The following is a 19,919-nucleotide window of genomic DNA, read 5'->3' as shown; positions in this document are numbered from 1 at the left end:
CACGCGATGGATGGATGCTTGAGCTGGCGCCGCCGACGCATCAACCGACACTGGACTGAAGCTTGCTACTCTCCAAGCCTACAATTGTCCAGAATCCAACATGTCTTACGGCAGGCAGCTGGCCTACGCGCCGACGCCTTACATCCCGCGCTCCAATCTCTCTGCGACCATCAACCTCGATGAGGTATGACGCGCCTCAGTCCCCGCTGCACCTGCTCAGCTCATTGTGTACCTAGGAAGTCAAACTCGCTACGACCAACGCAGAGCGAGACCTAAATGACTCGTTGGCTGAAATATACAGTATCATCATCACCCTCGATGCGATAGAGAAGGCCTATCTGAAGGACTCTATCGCCGAAGCCGACTACACCGAGACATGCAACCGGCTCATGAAGCAGTACAAGTCCAATCTTGCCAATGAGACAGTCGCGCAAGCATTTGGTAACCTGGACCAGTTTGCGAAGGAGTGGCAGGTACGTCATAGCAAGCTGTGGGCTTCCCTCTGCACTGGGCTGATACGACTCCAGATGGAATGTCCCCGGGCCATCGAGCGATTGCGTGTGGGCATACCAGCCACCATCGAACAAGGGCCATCGAGGCCGGCCCAGCAAGGCGACTTTGCTGATGCGACGCTCGTCGTCAATGCAACCGAGACCTTCATCACTCTGCTCGACGCCATCAAGATTGGGCTGGTGGAGAAGGACACATTACACCCTCTGCTTGTTGAGATTATTCAGGCTGTCAACAAGGTCACAGATGTCGATTTCGAGAGCAAAGGCAAGATTGTGCAGTGGCTGATTACTCTGAATCAAATGCGGGCGGCTGAGAAACTGAGCGATGAGCAGGCGCGCGAGTTCCAGTTCGACATGGACTCGGCGTACTATGGCTTCAAAACGACGCTGAAGAAGGCTTGACAATCTGGCAACTGCTCGTGGTACCTGGGTCTTAGCCCCGCCGTGGCTAGCTCGGGCCCGCGCTGGACCTGGGTGAGTACTGCCAGGCACCCCGCCTACCAACAATTTTCCCGCGCATTCGCCATAGCCGGTCCAACATGTCCATGCTAGACGGTACAGACCCGCGCCTTGCATCAACATGTCTTGGAGCTAAATTTGTATGCAGTCCTTGACCTCCCGCAACTTTACACCAAGCCCTCCGCCGAGGCCCTCCTTGACACGCTCGCACTCCTCACCACCGCTCCCCGATCATGGGAATACACAAACATAAGTGATACAGATGGCAACGGGGTGGATGCTCGCAAGCCAGTAGTCCAGGTCAATCCAGAGGGCGTCACGCGATACCTCACCACTATCATCAGTAGCGGCTTGCAATGGATTGAAGACGATGAGGTCAAGGAGCAAATTTGGGATCAAGCCAGCGCCCGACTTAGCGAGCGATCCGGTCGATCTGCAATGAGCACCATGTCGCGCACTTTCCAGATCCCTACCTCTGCCGATTCGTTCGAGCTCAAAATCCATGAGCCTGCCATGACAGGCGACGACCTGGGCCTGAAGACATGGGCTGCTTCATACATGCTTGCGAAGCGCCTTAAAACTTTCAATCTTGTGTCTTCGGAAACACAAGACAGGCTACAAGTCTTGGAGCTTGGATCGGGCACCGGCTTGGTAGGACTGGCAATGGCCGGCTTGGGTGCAGACGTCGTTCTGACAGACTTGCCTAGCATCTGCTCAAACCTGGCCTACAATGCGCAGCAGAACCGCGAGATTGTTAGTCTCAATGGTGGAACAGTCCGTACGGCTAAGCTTGACTGGACAGATCCCACTTCTTGTGAGCCTTTGCCAGACGACGACAACGGTACCAACGATAATGCAGCTATTCCTACCAAATTTCCCTTGATTCTTGCTGCAGATTCGCTATACTCTCCACACCACCCGCGCATGTTGGTCGATACTATCGGCGCTTGGCTTTCTCCAGATGATAACGCTAAAGTAATCATCGAGTTTCCATACAGAGACTGTTACTTGCCTGAGATCAAGGACTTTCGTCGCCGAATGCTTGAGCTTGGCTTGGAAATACTCGAAGAGGGAGAAGAGAAAGGACGGGACGATTGGGGCCCGTCAGAGGCAAGCGAAGATCAAGACGATGAAGCACTCGTGACTTGCTGGTGGTCATGTTGGAAAAGGCAAATTTCAAAGGCCAGCTGAGAGATGCCATCGACATTGCCGTACATTATCCTCCCAGAAGAACCGGCGAGGTTAAGCTAATGCAAAATGGCAAGGCGTCCCCACGAACCCGAACGTCCGCGATTTTGGTTTGGTCATTCGCATGGCCGCGGCGCTCAATAGCGACCTCGGAGCAATGCCGAGATACCCACAACGAGCTTTCCAAGAACAGTGATGCAAGCGCCGGATAATTAGTACGGATAATTTCACTGCTTCCAGACTCCCGCCTTTCGGTGGAGGGGCATTCCTAACCAGGGCGGGATAGCTTGCCGCGAGCTACCAGGATCCACCATTTCCTTCGTCATTAGCATTTCACTTGCGCGTGAGTTTTGACGATTTACTTTCACTTCTTTTTTCCATATACACTCAACTGAAATATTGTTGCGAACAAACTTATCATCTTCACAATAAATCACAATGGCGACACAAACAGCAACCCAGAAGGTAATGCTCGAATGCCCCACCATCAACCCCTCCATGCAGGCTGTACCTTGACAACACCACAACAAATAGTCTTGACGCGCCGATTGCACACAAATGGTAACTAACAACGCCTCAGAACCCTTCTTTCATCCTCCAAGCCAAGGACAAACTCGTCTACGAAGATCGACCAATCCCCGAACTCCCCTCTCCATACGATGTCATCATCCGACCACGATGGACCGGTATCTGCGGCTCAGATGTGCACTACTGGGTTGAAGGGCGCATCGGACATTTTGTAGTTGAGAAGCCCATGGTCCTCGGTCATGAATCGGCTGGTATCGTACACAAGGTTGGCGACAAGGTCAAGAGCCTGAAAGTTGGTGACGAGGTCGCTATGGAACCCGGTGTGCCCTGCCGTCGTTGCGTACGATGCAAAGATGGAAAGTACAACCTCTGCCCCGACATGGCCTTTGCCGCGACACCCCCATATGACGGCACACTCGCGCGGTATTACACACTGCCAGAGGACTTCTGCTACAAACTTCCCGAGAATATGAGCATGGAGGAGGGTGCGCTCATCGAGCCTACCGCTGTCGCTGTACATATCACAAGGCAAGCTGCCATCAAGCCCGGAGACTCTGTTGTAGTATTCGGTGCCGGACCTGTTGGTCTTCTGTGCTGCGCTGTCGCAAAGGCATATGGCGCAAAGAAGATTGTAACGGTAGACATCAACGACGAGCGCCTCAAGTTCGCACTCAAGTACGCTGCGAATGCAAGCTTCAAGAGCCAAAGAGTGAGCGCACAAGAGAACGCCGAGAATCTGATCAAGGAGTGTGATCTGGGAGCGGGCGCAGACGTCATTATCGACGCCTCGGGTGCCGAGCCCTGCATCCAAACCGCGATCCACGCGCTGCGCATGGGCGGAACATACGTCCAGGTACACCTCTATTTCCCCATCCATTCTTAATAGACAACACGGACTAACGAACAACAGGGCGGCATGGGTAAACCCGACATCAACTTCCCCATCATGGCCATGTGCACCAAGGAACTCAACGTCAAGGGCTCCTTCCGCTACGGCTCCGGCGACTACCAAACCGCCATCGATCTCGTAGCTGGCGGACGCATTTCAGTCAAAGAACTTATTACGGGCAAAGTCAAGTTCGACGAGGCGGAGAAGGCGTTTGCGGATGTCAAGGGTGGCAAGGGTATCAAGATATTGATCGAGGGTCCTGCTGAGCAGTAAATCCTTTTCTACTTTTGATGCATCCATCTTGGTCATTAGTATGAGCCAAATATTACAAAATAGTCAATGGAACCTGAAGTCATGTCATCATTCATTCCAGGTGTGGCTTCACGAATGCACGTAGTTCAAGCTATTGACATGACGGCGGCATCTTTTCTGGGGTACGTAAACTGTAAGTTAGAACAAGGCCTAGTCAAGAAGCAGGCCCTGAGGCACAAGCTGTGAGAAGCTCGTTAGGCCAAGGCTGAATGAAGCGGGAGAAATGTGGACATGGTGATGAAACGAGGGGTTGCCTCAGGTCTCTTAGCGGTATAGCGGTTGGAACCTCGACTCTAGCGGATGAATGTATGAAAGATGAAATGAAAAGGTATTGAGCATGAATGTCATAGGGTTTCGTTTTTTTATAGTTATTCTTCATTTGTTCATTTCATTGGTGTAGATTCGGTATCGTGAGATGATGATGATGATGATGATGATGCTCGTCTTTGATGCAAGATATGAACGCCTCCGCTCGTAGGCGGTGTTCAAAAAGAGTACAATCGCTAAATCAGGTTCTGCCAGAGAGAGATGGGGGTGCACGCCGTCTACGTGGACATGGTGCGTGGTAAATTGAGAAAACGCGTTCGTGGGTATAGTTTGTATGAAGCGAAGGGGTTGTTGTTATTGTTGATGCTGCGATGGCCGAACTATGCGGTCATTTTGCGGGCCGTGGAACCGCGTTTGGGTAGAGTCCATGGCTCGGGGCAGACAACCTGTGTTGATGTTAGCCGGAGATTCAAGGTGTAGCTGGAAAGCAATTTTGCATACCTCGCCCTCGCTAAATGCCCAAAAGTACGCTCCCATGCCAATGATGTAGTAGAGTCCAGAGTTGGTTCCTTGGTAGATCAAGAGCGCACATAGTGCACTCAGTGGGTAGACAATCAAGCGGGCCTCAATCGAACGGTGCAGTCCGGTACCAGCGAGCAGCGGTAATGGCCATTCCCAAGCGAGACCGATGAAACCGAGGATGATGTTGATGACTTGTAGTACGGGAACAGGTTTGACAGCGCCATCGAGATTCTTGGTGAGGAAATCCCAGAAGATCTTGGGCCAGAAGAAGCATTCAAGTGCAGCTCCTATTTGATCTGGTCGTAAAATTAGTGTCGTTGTTGCAAGTGGCGTCGTTGATTTGGTAACTTACACGCAGCAGCCGTGAGGATGACTAGGCGCGCCCAGTGGTTCTTGATTAACTTGCCCATTGTCGGAAATTATAAAGAAAGGATACGAGCAATGAACCGAGCCCGCGGTCGTTTAAGAAAGGGAAATAAAACAGAAAAACGTGAAGAAAGAAAGTACAACGGAAATGTCTCTTCGACTACCAGTAGCCTCAACGACAGATGAGCATCGACTTTCGTTGGGTGTGGCAGGCCGGGTTTTGTTATAGCAATGCCTTGCTCGCAGCGGCGGTTCCCAGGCGTTGCGGAAACGGTAAGGCTTCTTGGTAGTCAGGCACGGACAGTACGAGTGGAGTTGATAGTGGACAGGTATTATGGATGGCTGAGGCGTAGGCGAGTATCAGGCGTGTTAGGTGTTCAGGCAGCGTGGTGTTGCCGTTGAGCTTCGCGACGTGAGGTGTATCAGTATATCGGGAGCGACAGCGGGTGTCGACCGCAATTGTAGAGACAGTTTATGCGCCAGGGCTTGCATCTTGACCCTTGTAGCTCTCGCTCGGCGAGCGCTGGGGTCGAGCATGGTGCACTCGTAGCCGCTTGACCCGCTTCGCCAACGATTGTGCGTGTGCAGCGCTTCATTGGCTGGCTGCTGTGATGCTGCATGCGACGCCAGCCTCTCTGCAGCCACGGTGCCAGTGTCCTGGACCGTGCCGCCATTTTAGTCTATCCTATGAACGGCTGATGTTCACCCGCTTGGCAAAGGTAGTGTAGCGAGGGCGAGGCTAGGCGTGTGAATCTTCACGTTCACGTGGCTAATGGCGAAAGCAAGCCGCGATTGTTGAAGGCTTCGTGACTGATCTAGGGCTTGGACATTATTCAATTGTCATACCGCTATTCGCTCGATAGTGGGAAACAGTTCATTGACGGGCCGAAGAATGTGCTTTACGCAAGCCGATTTGCCATATCGGTGTTACCACTCGCTCTGACATAGAGTTGCAACTAGCGCAAACGTGTGCAAACGATTCTCCTGATCGAATAGGTAATTCTCCGCAGCCATCGCCATGTGCGGCACGGTACTACCAGAAGAATCCGTCCCGACGGATGCCCGAGTCCCGGTTTCTGTTCTGTGCCTCAGGTTATCGAACCGCAAACCTGGCGCATGATGATCAATCGTCCGCATGGAAGATCGTATCGAAGGCCACTCCTGGCTCCTCAGGCATGCTCATCAAACAACATCATACGACAAAGTTTACTTCAGGTGCACCTCGTGGCTGTCAATGCCGTCACCGTGAGGTTTGGCAGACACGGCAGACGTTGAGACAAAACAAAGTGGTACGATACTCGTTCGGTATCAGTTCGTGATGGCAGTGAAGCTTTTTACAGGGCTCCTGTCGGAGAATTGCTAGTGGTTAACGAGGTGTCGATCAGAGTGCATGCGTGATTGTGTGTAGAACAATGGCCTGATGTTGTTTTCTGCACGTGTGCTTTGGTCAACGGTCGAGTAGAAGGAAAGCGTTGATTTCCTACATGTTTGCTCTGCTTCCCAATATGGAAGACCACGATGGTCAGTCTTGGGATAACAGAAGCGTATTCGCCTACCAACCCGAGAGTCTAGCCCTCCACCATCACTCAGCATCGCAATCGCTTGCTCTCTCATCACATCGCCCAGAACCACTTCTTCTCGGCTTTCTTCGCACTGCACACCGCTTCTCATATCACGGCCCTAAGGTGGGACTAACAAGAATTGATCCTCAAAACCGGTCATCCACGAGGCCGGCAATTCGCATGTTGCCGTCCGTCCAGCCGTGTGCGATGGAGTCGGTCCCAAAATAGAGGCGAGAGATCTTGTACACCTGCAGCCAGCACAGCGCAGTAGCGGGTTCAAACTTTGTGGGGGTACCTCGAGCGCTTCGAGACAGCCCGCCATTGGTTGTGGGCGCCACGCCAATGTTCGCCCGTTAGTTTTGGTGCTACCAACCACAAGCACAGAGTGCCTTCAAGAGCAATGAATTCAAGGCTCGGCGGCTCTAACGCAAAAGCCACAGCAGGCTTATACCATGATTCTTTTCGCGTCTTCGATGCAGTCTTCTGCGCAAAGGGCGGTAGTTTAGGAGTAAATCCGCCACCTAAACAAGTACTTGCAAACGCCTGTCCCCACCGACTGCCTACCACAGTCATATTACCAGTCTCTGCATCTAACGACATTAACGAAGCGAATACCACTTTCAGCGATTCATTGAGATACCCGACCTGAATTCTCTACTCCTTTACGATACGGCTTCCAACGTACATCGTTTCAGCGCGCCCTCGCGTATCCGTTGTACACCCCATCAAAAATCTCGAGCACATCTGTCAACTGTACCCCTCAAAGAATATCATCCGAAACCTTACCACGACGGCTCAGGCTCATCTGTCAGATCGCTTCCAAGTCTAAGGTTTGACAGTTGCAGATCGTAAAAGTTGCAGCATTACTTCGGTTCTCACCAACAGCCTCACAAACACCAACCCCAATAAACCCACTAGCGAAACGGTATTCGCTTCGCCGCATACCGGCATAGACTGCACTGCGCATTGCCCAAGACCAGTTGGCGATCTTGAGGCTCCGAACATACCACCGTATTTGCGAGGAAAACATGGTTCTGTGCCTGGCGCTTCAAGTCTGAGACGCTCTTCACACACTAGCCGCTCGCGCATAGCTGCAGACCCCTCCACCAACTTCAATTCCCCAAAATCAGTCCTTAGGCTCATTCAGGTTTGGCGCCACCTGAATTCCTCTGCATCACTGCTCTTCCTGGTCATCTCCTCAGTCATCCATCTTAAGACACCTGGTATACGGCAGACTCGTGGGGCATCGGTTTGAGCCACTTCCGTACCGAACAGGCCCTGTCGGTTTCAGCACAGCGTGCCGCTCTAGCCAGGTTCCACGGCTTTTAGCATCTGATCTGCGCATATTGACTCGGCTTGTTCCAAGGCTTGACATAATAATACCCTTGGTGCCCGGCAGCCTTGGATCGTCCCTCCACATCCGCGCGCTCTCTCTCTACATCACTCCCCTTGTCCCGGGACACCGACATTCTTTTCTTCACTTCGTATCTGGCTGGCCGGGTCGAATTTCGACTGGATCGTTTATTTCCTGGTTGAGGTTCGCTTATACCACGTGTATACTCTTTAATTCTTTTCATAATCACCGTTGAACGGCATACCTGAGGTAGACATTTGGACGAAACACAAACCGGTTATCTCGGAAGATTCTTCATCATGGGAGCAAGCGGAGGCACATCGTTCTCTAGGCTCTTTACGCCACAAAAAATCGCCTTTCATTTCTTCTTCTGGGGATTTCATTGGGCCCTTTTCGGTATAGGATGGTAGGGAAGACTGTACTCATATCGTTAATTCTATTTACTGACCCAACACAGGTGGAAACAGGCTCAGGACCCACGTTTAGCGCCGTTGAACAGCCTCCAATACTCCGTATGGATATCCCGAGGTGCAGGTCTTGTCTTGTCAGTTGATACCATGGTTATTGTCATGCCTATGTGCAGAAACATCCTCCGATGGCTCCGTCCTAAAGTACGCGTACTGCCACTCGACGAGTCCCAGTGGTTCCACCGACAGGTAGCTTACGCTATGCTTTTCTTCACTATTCTCCACGTAGCTGCGCATTACGTCAAGTGAGTTAATAGCAACCTTGTTGAAAGTTTGACAATTGCTAACAAAGATAGCTTCTTCAACGTCGAACGTGTGCAAGTCCGGCCTCAGATCGCGCTACAAATTCACTACGCCGAGGCTGGTGGCATCACGGGTCACATTATGCTTTTATGCATGCTTCTAATCTATACCACAGCGCATCACAGGATCCGACAACAATCGTTCGAGACGTTCTGGTACACGCATCACTTGTTCATTCCATTCCTACTCGGCATGTACACGCACGCAACCAGCTGCTTCGTTCGTGACACCGCCCCAGCTTTCTCTCCTTTCGATAGCGACAACTTCTGGACCCACTGCATTGGTTACGAGGGTTGGCGATGGGAGCTTGTTGGTGGTGGTCTGTACTTCTTCGATCGTCTATACCGAGAGATTCGTTGCAGACGCCAGACACAGATCGTCAAGGTTGTGCGCCACCCATACGGTAAGCAAGATATGAAAATGAATCAAGAAGGACTGCAGCTAACAGCGAGTAGATGCTGTCGAGATACAGTTCACGAAGCCTAGCATGAAGTACAAGCCAGGACAATGGCTTTTCCTGAACTGCCCCGACGTCAGTTACCACCAGTGGCATCCATTCACCATCACTTCTTGCCCCAATGACCCGTATATCTCGGTTCACGTACGTCAAGTCGGTGACTTCACTCGCGCTCTCGCCGATGCTCTTGGTGCGGGTCAATCGCAATCAAAGCTCTACGACGAGCTCGACCCCATGGGCATGTACGAGATCGCTCTTCAGCACGGTCAAAAGATGCCTGCTCTACGTATCGATGGACCTTACGGAGCCCCCGCAGAAGACGTCTTTGAGAATGAAGTCGCAGTTCTCATCGGTACCGGTATTGGTGTCACACCCTGGGCGTCAATTCTCAAGTCTATCTATCACCTCCGCCTTAGCCCTAACCCTCCCAAGCGTCTCCGCCGCGTCGAGTTCATCTGGGTCTGCAAAGACACGTCATCATTCGAATGGTTCCAAACCTTGCTTTCATCACTGGAAGCTCAGTCTCTCGGCGGTGCAGACGGAGATCAGTTCTTGCGGATTCACACCTATCTTACTCAAAAGATGGATGTTAACACTGCGCAAAATATCGTGCTCAACTCGGTGGGTACTGACAAGGATCCCCTCACCGAACTCAAATCCCGCACCAACTTTGGTCGTCCGGACTTTCAACGCCTGTTCTGCGGTATGCGCGATGGTATCCTGGATCGCACCTACATGAACGGCCTAGAAAGCACACTACGCACAGAGGTCGGTGTTTACTTCTGCGGTCCCAACGTTGCGGCTAGGGATATCAAGAAGGCGTGCAAGCAGGCCGCATGCCAGGAAGTCAACTTCAAGTTCTGGAAGGAGCATTTCTAGATGATTTGGGATGTGTATTGGTATGAAGAATTGCAAAGGCGTATTGAGGTTGTTGTATGTTACGATTAGCCTTCAGGGTAGCAACCTACGGGTCCCCTTCTCATGTGTCTCTATCTACAAATGCGGATTTATACAAAGAAACGATATCTTTAAAAGTCCTCTTGTGCATTTCTTGGTGTTGATGCGTATGCTTGATTTCGATGTGTGCTTGGTAACCGCTAGTAGACTTCATGATGCATGTTAACACAAAACGGAGACGGATTTCGCCACTATGTCTCATCAAATCATGACAAGGACTATCGAACCACTCTCAGTCCACTTCAGTATCTGTTAATCACCTCTCTTACAACCAAGCATACTTCTGCTCGCCTCCCCTCCATGTAGCCTCACCTCGGTATATCGCTCTTCCGGCCCAGCGCATGATGAAACACGACGCATCCACGCATCGTCATCAGGCCAGCTTAATCATTGTGTTAAGTCTCTGCGTGTCAAGTTCGCCTTCCCGACTACATGGTGAAGGATCAAGGCCAAAACGGTAAGAAAGGAGGGTGGTGCGACAATGGGTCGATAGGACGAAGGATGGAGAAGTCAAAAGGCGCAAGGCCGCCTGTCTTAAGCCCACTCATGTACGCGCGCGCGACTACCGTTCTCCGACCGCGATTCTCTTCCACTACTTTTCGGACGCGTTGTCCATAGTGCTGTAGATCATGGACTGCATTCTTGATATAGCCACCGATAGCGCGATTCGTGTCCTGACGCCGCCACACATTGCGGCGCAGCCTTGCCGCACGACCGCATCGATGGGAATAGGGGACGGCTCGTCTGATGTGCATACGGCGCAGTCGGTTCTATAGGCTGTTATGATTCTGCGTATCTCTTTGATGGAGGGTCAAGATGTGCCTTCGAGATGGAAGGAGATCAAGCCCGCAGGTAGGGTTTGTGCCATGCTGTGGCACACTTCCCAGGTCCCTTCCTTACCTTTACCAGCAACCCTCGAGTCCACGAAGCGAAAATTGATAATCGTACGACATGCTTGCGTCCAACGTGACATATCAGTCCTGCCATTGTCCCTACATTGCAATCCAACGGACGCATCTAGACCTCTGAATCGGTCAAATGCCGACCAGCTTTCATGTTCGGTCACCAGCCGAGGCTCCGACAATTTTCCAAGCCTACTCCACTCAACACCACGTCTCCAACATCGTGAAATCTGTCTTCGTGGCCTAGTCTCGGGGTTCGGTGTAGGCTGCGCTACCCCATAGAGTATAGTTGCAGTTAGTACGCGTAGCCTGCAGCTGGACCCTTCTACGCTTTCGCACGGAACTGCCTTACTCGGAAGCCGGTACTGCGCTTGCAGTGCGGACTTGCACGCCCTCCCATTCGTGGAAAGTTGTTTTCTGGAAGGCGGTGTGTGGGGTTGCGTCTGTTCGGGGGTGACGTTGGAATGAATGGAGGTATACAAATGCCCCGCACCAATTGTGAGGAAGCGGAAGGGTAAATTCTGGGTAGTAGCGGTAGCTAGATGAATAACTGCAGGCAGAAAAGAAGGGCCGCGGTAAAGAAGTTTGAGGCCCAGGTGATCTATTGATTGACCACTTCCCCCGTTTGTTTACTTTTGGTTTTCTATCGGACCTTCCTTCCTTCCCTGCTCTATAGTTCTTTTTCGTGCGTTCGATGGCATCTCTTCCCCTCTTCACTAGCTGGGCGTCGGAGGTTAAGCAAACACTCAACATCGAAGAGAAGCCCAAGATGAACGGCACAAGCACTGAGGCCGCGCCAGCGGTGAACGGTGTCAGCAAGTCCAACGGCACTGATGTCAAGTTCTCGACCAAGCCGAACATTGGTGTTTACACGAACCCCGCGCACGATCTTTGGGTCGCGGAGGCAGAACCGAGCCTCGAGGAGGTGCAAAGAGGAGGAGATTTGAAGCCGGGAGAGGTCCTTCTGAACGTCAAGAGCACCGGTATCTGCGGTAGTGATATTCACTTCTGGCATGCGGTACGTTCTGATTTTTTTTTGTTTTGGATCCAAGTAATGCCTAGAGAAGAAATCGGCATGTGCTAACATGATCCCAGGGCTGCATTGGTCCCATGATTGTAGAGGACACTCACGTCCTGGGTCACGAATCTGCAGGCACAGTCATGGCCTGCCACCCCTCAGTCACAAACCTCAAGCCCGGTGACCGCGTAGCTATCGAGCCCAACATCATCTGCGGTGAATGTGAGCCCTGCCTCACAGGTCGTTACAACGGCTGCGAGCGCGTACAATTCCTCTCCACTCCTCCCGTCACCGGTCTCTTGCGCCGTTACCTCAAGCACCCAGCCATGTGGTGCCACAAGCTCCCTGACAGCATGACATTTGAAGACGGCGCCATGCTCGAGCCTCTCTCCGTAGCCCTCGCAGGAATGGACCGCGCAAACGTCCGCCTCGGCGACCCAGTCATTGTCTGCGGTGCCGGTCCTATCGGCCTCGTAACGCTGCTCTGCTGTCAAGCTGCAGGCGCAACTCCCATCGTCATAACCGACATTGACCAAGGCCGTCTCGACTTTGCCAAATCGCTCGTCCCAGGCGTCCTGACCCACAAAGTCGAATTCAGCCACTCGCCTACCGACTTCCAAGACGCCATCCTCAAACTCACAGACGGTGTTGAGCCCTCGCACGCCATGGAGTGCACTGGTGTTGAAAGCTCCATCAACGCTTGCATCCAGACTGTCAAGTTTGGCGGCAAGGTCTTTGTTATCGGTGTCGGCAAGAACGAGATGAAGATTCCTTTCATGAGACTGAGCACCCGCGAGGTGGATCTGCAGTTCCAGTACCGATACTGCAACACATGGCCTAAAGCTATTCGGTTATACAAGAGCGGTGTCATTGATCTGAGCAAGCTTGTTACTCACAGGTTCAAGTTGGAGGATGCGGTTGAGGCGTTCAAGACTGCGGCGGATCCTAAGACTGGTTGCATCAAGGTGCAGATCCAGAGTTTGGACTAGATGTTTGTGCAGTTGGCGGCACGATTCCTTTTATGACATGTATGACGACGATGATGATGATGAAGGCGGTAGTTGGTGTGAGGGTGCATTTCAGCATTTAGACATAAGGCGTTTTTTTGAGGGAGCTTTTATCTGCTTAACGATATCTAGCACAATTGAGAACATGAACACAGATAGCACCTGTGCCCCTTCGTATCTTGCTCATCTCTACAACGACTCAGTCCAATTGTGTCCAACTGTCCGTTTATGTACTCATATCAAGTCACCGCTTTGCCATCGTATACTATATCAACAATCTTCCCTGCGAAACTTACAAATGACAACGCCGTCGAATTCTACAGGTGCAGTAGGTAGCGCGAATTTAGACTCGGCGTTCGGCGCCGATGTGGTGGAGAACATGGGGAGCATAGAGCCGCAGGTGCGCATCTGAGAGTGTAGATGTTAGATCTGTATTGATGGGTAAAGAAAGAGTAAGGCGCGAAAGGTACTTACTTGCTGGTATCGTCTAAGGCCATGTTTCTCCGCCCGAGGAACTGCTTGCGGCGCATGTACTTTCTTCCAATGCTTGTAGGGTTGCTCGAGAGTTAGGTTACGCTTTCGCTATATGTATATGAGAATCTGTGCGGGTTATTTTTCCGCTGTCTCGTCGCTGGAGTGCTGTCTCAAGTGCCCTGGGCAGTTAGTCCTGTGAAGCCATCATCCCGCCTCGTATGTGTATGCTTTCGTGAGCGGGATCCACGGAGATATATGTGTTGTGAGGACGGCTGGGCCAACGTAGACGTCTGGTGCCTTAGAGTTGTGCTTGCGCTTCTTGTTGGCATGATCGCGACGGTTATGGGGAAGTGTAGTCGTGGGTCCTGGTTCGAGCCGCTCGGTTGATTGTGGAATTGTGTATGGATGGCTACAGCTCCATTGCGACTTCTGCAAAGGGATACATATGAGCGTCTACATTGTCCGATTGGTTTTCTTGAGGCTGGCGCGCGAGTGAGACTGTTGACTTGTGGGTTGCGACGCGACTGGGCTGGGAACAATGACGACATGAATTCGCACGGGCCGACACTCCAACATGGCTCGGCTCCTGCTACCATCGGTTCCTCCTACATCTCAACTGCGCCGTGTATGCTCTCCTCTCACGAGCAAAACCTGATGGAGGGGCCATGCGCACAATTTGATTCCTCTCTTCAGCTCTTCATGTGCGAGAACAGGCGAGCCAGGGACCCGGTCCGCCATAGTAGCAGTGGCCAATGAACCACAGCAATTAATTTATCTTGCTCTTACCAGCATATCTTGCGAAAACAAGGCCCGCAGGTCGCTTAGAGTTAAGTCCTGCGTCTTCATGTGCTTATATCCAGCACTTTAAGGCTAGGTTGGTGTTTGATAAGTTTACTTCGCCCGTTGCTTTTTTTCGAAATGTCCATCCGTCCTTCTCTTCCAGTATCTGAATATGCTGCTCCGGACTGTCTTCTCCTTATGCTATGCGAGTATCGTACAGGCTCGCTCACACCTCGGACGCACTGCTAAGGTAATCGATGCGAGGCAGATCAGCAATGAGACGACCTATGATTTTGTCATTGCAGGCGGTGGCATTGCAGGGCTTACGGTTGCAGACCGTTTGACGGAGAACCCAAATGGTAAACCCCTCTCAGTTTCCACAAACTCTCTATTAACTTCGAGAAATAGTTACTGTACTGGTTATCGAGTATGGCCCTTTCGACCAGAAAGAAGACGGCGTCATGATCCCTGGCGCGTACTTCCCAGTACCGTATCTCTGGCTGCCATTGATGAGTACACCACAAACTGCGCTTGGAAGCACGTCGTATGGTGTGCCATGTGGCAGAGTGGTGGGTGGCGGGTCTGTTGTCAATGCGATGTTCTTCCATCGATCGGATGCTGAGCTTTACAACGCTTGGGAGGAACTGGGGGCGACTGGCTGGGGTTGGACTGATCTACTTCCATACTTCAAGAAGGTATATGATTTCGCCAGATCTCAAGCCATGATACTGACCCGAACAAGAGCGAGACCTTCACGGCTCCGAATGCAGAATATGCGGCGAGCCATAACATTACATGGGATATTGCCATACATGGCATTGACGGCCCGGTTCAAGCCAGCCATGCTCCGTATGACTACCCAGGCAGTGGTGAGGTGGTATTGGTTCAGTTTTAGTTACTGAAGGCTGACTGTCGGTATAGCCAACAAGTTCAACGGAGCACTAAGTCTAGGTATCCAGCCGTCTTTAGATCCTAACAATGGTCGCGCTCAAGGAATATTCCGCCTTCTTCGTTCTATCGATCCCGAATCACAAACGCGTTCCTCAGCTCGCGTCAATCGCTATGACAGGGATGCTGCAAGACCGAACTACCACATTCTTCCGAATACAGCAGTATCGCGTGTCCTATTCGAGAATCTCACCGCTGTAGGTGTCGAGTATATTGGCACTTCCGATGCAGCAAAACGTACTGTCCAAGCAAGCAAAGAAGTCATCATAGCTGCTGGAAGCGTACATACGCCACAGATCCTGCAACTTTCTGGGATTGGTGACCCAGTTCATGTAAAAAGTTTCGGTATTGAGCCGATCTCTGAACTCCCTGGCGTCGGTCGAAACCTGCAGGACCATCTAGTCCTGAAAGTGAACTACAACTGTATGTAACCAATTGTCGCTCTTGGAGCTGATAGAAGGACTGACTGGTCTAGATACGTCTAACCACTTTCCAAATGGTGGGTCCTTGCAGTCTAATGCTACGTATGCCATGGAGCAACGCACTCTCTACGATGCGAGGAAGCCGAGTGCATACGACCTCACTGGCACAACTGGCAATCTCATCATCCAGCTGCCTCTTTCGAACTGGACGAATGCCTCCGCATCCATCATTGCTGAAGCTGCCTTCATCTACCCCGATGCTGTACTCGGCAAAGCCGTCGATAGTTCAGTACTCACTGGCTACGAAAAGCAGCGTGAAATTGTGATCAGGGACATCAACATAGAGGCTGTGGGTGGGTTGTCGTGGAACACTGGACCGGAGACGAGCATCTACATGACGCGTCCTTTTAGCCGTGGTTCTGTCAAGATAAACTCTACCAACGTCTTCGACGCCCCACTCATCGACTATGGCGCAATCACCGACCCGACCGATCTTGATATGTTATACGCCATCTACATGAAGAATCGGGAACTTATGGCTACCTCCGATCTTGCTATCCTTGGCCCTATCGAGACAGCCCCCGCGCCAGGCGTTGACAATGAGGAGGACATTAAAGAAAAGATCAAAGCGGCATTGCAGCCAAGTAATGCGCACCAATGCTGCACTGCCGCTATGATGGCAAGGGAAGACGGTGGCGTTGTTGATTCACAAAACAGAGTCTACGGAACGTTCAGAATGAGTGTAGTAGACGCGAGCACATGGCCTCTTGTTGCTGGTGGTGGGCCGCAGGCTACTGTGTACGCTGGAGCGGAAAAGGTGAGCTAACGACCGAGGGTATATGGCGGTCATCTATACTAACGATACGTAGGCTGCAGATATGATCAAAGAGCGTCACGGATTACTTTGAGGTTTGTTCCTTCATCATGATCATGAAGTTCGTAAGCCGCGGCATGGACATTGGAGACGCTGTCGGATTTTGCGGCTTTATCGCACTTCGCCGCCTTACGGGCGTCAATCTCACTCCATACCTGCTCTTACGCCTGAGGCTTAACGTCGTCGCCAAGCGATGTGTAACTTCATACACGATTTCTGAGTGGTTCATCATGTGCAAAATTATCAATCAATCAACCGGACGTGAGTTAAGTGTAAACGGTATAAGAACATTCGAATTGCCATGTTTCGCTTCGCAAAAAATTGAGTAATACCTGAGAATTAAAGATGGACACTTCAGAGCTGTTTCAAGTTCAGGGCATGATTGCTGTGGTTACAGGCGGAGGCACAGGTATTGTCTCTTCTCGTTATCTTGTTCTGATTCGAATTCCCACTGTCTTCCTCAACAACCTTCACTTCCAGTCGCAGTATTGACATTGCACTCAGGGATTGGTCTCATGATTGCCAAGGCCCTCGCGTCCGCTGGCGCTTCTAAAGTATACATCCTGGGTCGCCGCAAGGAAAAGCTTGAGGCCGCAGCTGCAAAACACAGCCTCATTCCATTGCAGTGTGATATCACATCAAAAGAATCACTACAAGCCACGGTTAACACTATCAACAAGAACGTGGGATACATCAACCTACTTGTCGCAAACTCCGGTATCTTAGGACCAACAGCAAGCTTCATGCCGGGTTTGAGCATTAAAGAGTTGAGGAAGAACATGTTCGAAGATACTTCCATGGAAGACTTCACACAAACATTCCAGGTCAACACCACCGCGACTTACTTCAGCATGCTCGCTTTCCTCGAACTACTGGATGCAGGGAACAAGAATGCGCTGACCGGTGGCTTCGGTAAGCCACTTAGAGAAGGCAGCAAAGTACCAAGTATCCAGTCACAAGTCATCGTCACATCCAGCGTAGGCGCTTTCCTCCGCGAATGGCAGTGCGCACCTGCGTACGCAGGCAGCAAAGCTGCCATTGCGCATCTGGTTAAACATTCTAGTACAGGACTTGCACCACATGGTATTCGCGTAAATGCTTTGGCGCCTGGCTGTTCGTCTTCACTCTCTCTCAGCTCTTGAGCCTTACCGCTGATGCGATACTTCAGTCTTTCCCTCCGAGATGGCCAATGCGATTATCGAGAGCAGAGACCCTGGTACTGAGACCATCGACGACCCGAACTTTATCCCCGCACGTCGATTTGGAGGAGAGGAGGAGATGGGCGGGACTGTGTTGTATCTTGCGAGTCGGGCGGGTAGCTTCTGTAATGGGTTGATACTTGCTAATGATGGCGGGAGGTTAGGTGTTACGACGAGTACTTATTGAGAAAAGGAAAACAGGCAATCATCATCTTCAGTCCATCCCATGTTTATCTCGCAAACTTGTGCACATCCCGACAAGCATTTACAGCAACGGAAAGCGTCCAGTCTAATATGACGAGATAAACAGCAAGTGCAAAAGAGAATACCACTTGAAGTTTGGTGAAAGAGGTGGAAGGAGGAAGGAGTAGCCCGTACACTGCCGCCGAACTCGGGGACCTGAAAACCCAACCTGTGATCTTTGAAGTTGAGCATTCAGAAAGGGCAGTGGCGGATGGACAGGAATGAAGAACGTTATAGTGGATAGATAGTCGTGATCCCAAATACCGGCTCATAATGGAAAGATCATTAGAGATGGCCTAGAATTGAGGCCGTAGTTGATGCTAAAGCGACTGCTCAGCTTCTCATGGACTCAGTCCTCAAATGCCCATGGTATGGGCAGTCGCGAATCCATGGCCTACACGCCCTGGCCGTGACGTCATAGTTGCTGAACATCCATTATCGTACTGGTCGTGATTGACCAGCGTTGCCTTTCTTCCAATGCAGGGCTGAGAATGAGCAGTATGTGTGACGAAGGAAGACAAGGCTGAGCGAGAGCTTTCACCTCCAACACTAGCGTCAAGCGCTCTCGTTGGTGGATCATGACCCACCCTCCAGACGGTCGTCCGTCTTTCACAAACCCTAAACCAGACCAAAATCACATCCTTCGATACCACAAGCCGACTTCTAGCTTGCTACTCATCACTTCTGTACACCAACCCATTATCGGCACCTCTTCCCCATCCACGCACATCACACCGCCTATCGGCCCCTTTCCCCATCGATCGCTGCCCTCATGCAGCGCATATGCAACGCTCCCAGCATCATCCCGAGGTGCACTGTACAGATGTGGAGCCTCATACTACGCTCCTGTCTGCACGTCCTGTGTGACACCTGCTGACTGGCCTTGTGCTTGTGTGACTGCGGACCTGCGTAACGTGAACAGAATGGACATGCCTGCAATCGCCCTGCGGCATAGTCCAGATGCAGCCGAGACCCATTTCCTGAAACGCGTTTGTTTACTGCGTTTGGTGCAGAAAATGGGGGCGGTGTGTACTCTTGTGTGTCGAGACGAGGTAGGGAGTGGATCGTTGAAGGAGGATTAATGAACCGGCTTCTGTGAAGAGTTGTGTGGGTCCCATTCCGGAGTCCTATATCGAGAGCTTTGAGATGCGTGACATACAAACCAGGCTCGAGCAAACTTGGAGAAGCGAGAACGTACATGCTCTCCTCGAATGACGGGTGAGGTGCTCAGCAACACGCATCAGGCGGTGACAGCATCTCACTCGATATTGTGGGATGGGGCAGTGGGGTTGAACTTCGTTGCGATTATCATTATTCATCCATAACGCCTTTTATGCTAATCAGTACAACGTATCTGGTACATGACCCTCTATATTTCCGTGATATCGTATGCGCAGTAACCGTATACACACTAAGCTTGCGACATATTTTTCTTGACTTGAGCGAGTATGAACGTGATGAAATGTGCTTAAAGAGTGGCCCTGGCGTTTTGTCTTAATTGCAAGACATGATAGCGATGTCGATGTACAAGAATACATACTAGCCGCCCATGCAATAAACGATCCTGTAGTAACGTCGCAATAATGCTGAAAGCAATGCAATATAGAACCGTGAGACAAAAATATCGCGATATAACACATCATCGTGTAAGAAGTACAGAAAAGGAATGGGCGGAGTGCCGGCCAGAGAAGGCTTGCCAGTTGTCGAGGACAGCTTCGAAAGCCAAGTGTGAGCTGGGCCAAGGAAATGGCTCCTGATGGTTGCAAAGCGCTTCGTAAGTTGAGTGCTGAACCTAGAATGCGTAAAGAGAATAAGTTGCGACCCGAAGTTCTCCGTCCAAGGATGCGGCACTTGTAGAATGTTGTACGATGACATATCGTCACGCTGTTAAGTACTCTAGGATGTCGGA

At 51.3% G+C, this 19,919-nt stretch overlaps 6 protein-coding genes across 6 annotated transcripts; 5 read left to right on the top strand and 1 right to left on the bottom strand.

Annotated features, from left to right (window-relative positions):
* Positions 1–100: 100 nt before the first annotated feature.
* ALTATR162_LOCUS7339 (uncharacterized protein) lies at positions 101–914 on the top strand (the record flags this gene model as incomplete). The annotated part of the gene is made up of 3 exons (XM_043314967.1): positions 101–184; positions 237–473; positions 528–914. 3 exons carry the CDS (start codon positions 101–103, stop codon positions 912–914), a joined length of 708 nt encoding a protein of 235 aa, XP_043170902.1.
* Positions 915–1,051: 137 nt separating this feature from the next.
* Positions 1,052–3,849, top strand: ALTATR162_LOCUS7338 (uncharacterized protein; the record flags this gene model as incomplete). The annotated part of the gene is made up of 4 exons (XM_043314966.1): positions 1,052–1,067; positions 1,120–2,111; positions 2,740–3,540; positions 3,598–3,849. The coding sequence occupies 4 exons, from the start codon at positions 1,052–1,054 to the stop codon at positions 3,847–3,849; spliced, it is 2,061 nt and encodes a 686-aa protein (XP_043170901.1).
* Positions 3,850–4,535: 686 nt separating this feature from the next.
* On the bottom strand, positions 4,536–5,087 carry ALTATR162_LOCUS7337 (uncharacterized protein; the record flags this gene model as incomplete). Its single annotated transcript, XM_043314965.1, has 3 exons — positions 4,536–4,601; positions 4,657–4,973; positions 5,030–5,087. The coding sequence occupies 3 exons, from the start codon at positions 5,085–5,087 to the stop codon at positions 4,536–4,538; spliced, it is 441 nt and encodes a 146-aa protein (XP_043170900.1).
* Positions 5,088–8,258: 3,171 nt separating this feature from the next.
* ALTATR162_LOCUS7336 (uncharacterized protein) lies at positions 8,259–10,065 on the top strand (the record flags this gene model as incomplete). Its single annotated transcript, XM_043314964.1, has 4 exons — positions 8,259–8,365; positions 8,417–8,671; positions 8,723–9,132; positions 9,185–10,065. The coding sequence occupies 4 exons, from the start codon at positions 8,259–8,261 to the stop codon at positions 10,063–10,065; spliced, it is 1,653 nt and encodes a 550-aa protein (XP_043170899.1).
* Positions 10,066–11,739: 1,674 nt separating this feature from the next.
* On the top strand, positions 11,740–13,052 carry ALTATR162_LOCUS7335 (uncharacterized protein; the record flags this gene model as incomplete). Its single annotated transcript, XM_043314963.1, has 2 exons — positions 11,740–12,063; positions 12,141–13,052. 2 exons carry the CDS (start codon positions 11,740–11,742, stop codon positions 13,050–13,052), a joined length of 1,236 nt encoding a protein of 411 aa, XP_043170898.1.
* A 1,444-nt stretch (positions 13,053–14,496) lies between these two features.
* Positions 14,497–17,954, top strand: ALTATR162_LOCUS7334 (uncharacterized protein; the record flags this gene model as incomplete). The annotated part of the gene is made up of 8 exons (XM_043314962.1): positions 14,497–14,683; positions 14,733–15,019; positions 15,067–15,193; positions 15,246–15,695; positions 15,748–16,511; positions 16,564–16,585; positions 17,073–17,681; positions 17,737–17,954. The coding sequence occupies 8 exons, from the start codon at positions 14,497–14,499 to the stop codon at positions 17,952–17,954; spliced, it is 2,664 nt and encodes an 887-aa protein (XP_043170897.1).
* Positions 17,955–19,919: the final 1,965 nt, after the last annotated feature.

This window comes from Alternaria atra, assembly GCF_907166805.1.
Source record: "Alternaria atra isolate CS162 genome assembly, contig: 28, whole genome shotgun sequence".
Taxonomy (NCBI): Eukaryota; Fungi; Ascomycota; class Dothideomycetes; order Pleosporales; family Pleosporaceae; genus Alternaria; species Alternaria atra.
This window is presented reverse-complemented; position numbering and strand designations above follow the sequence as displayed.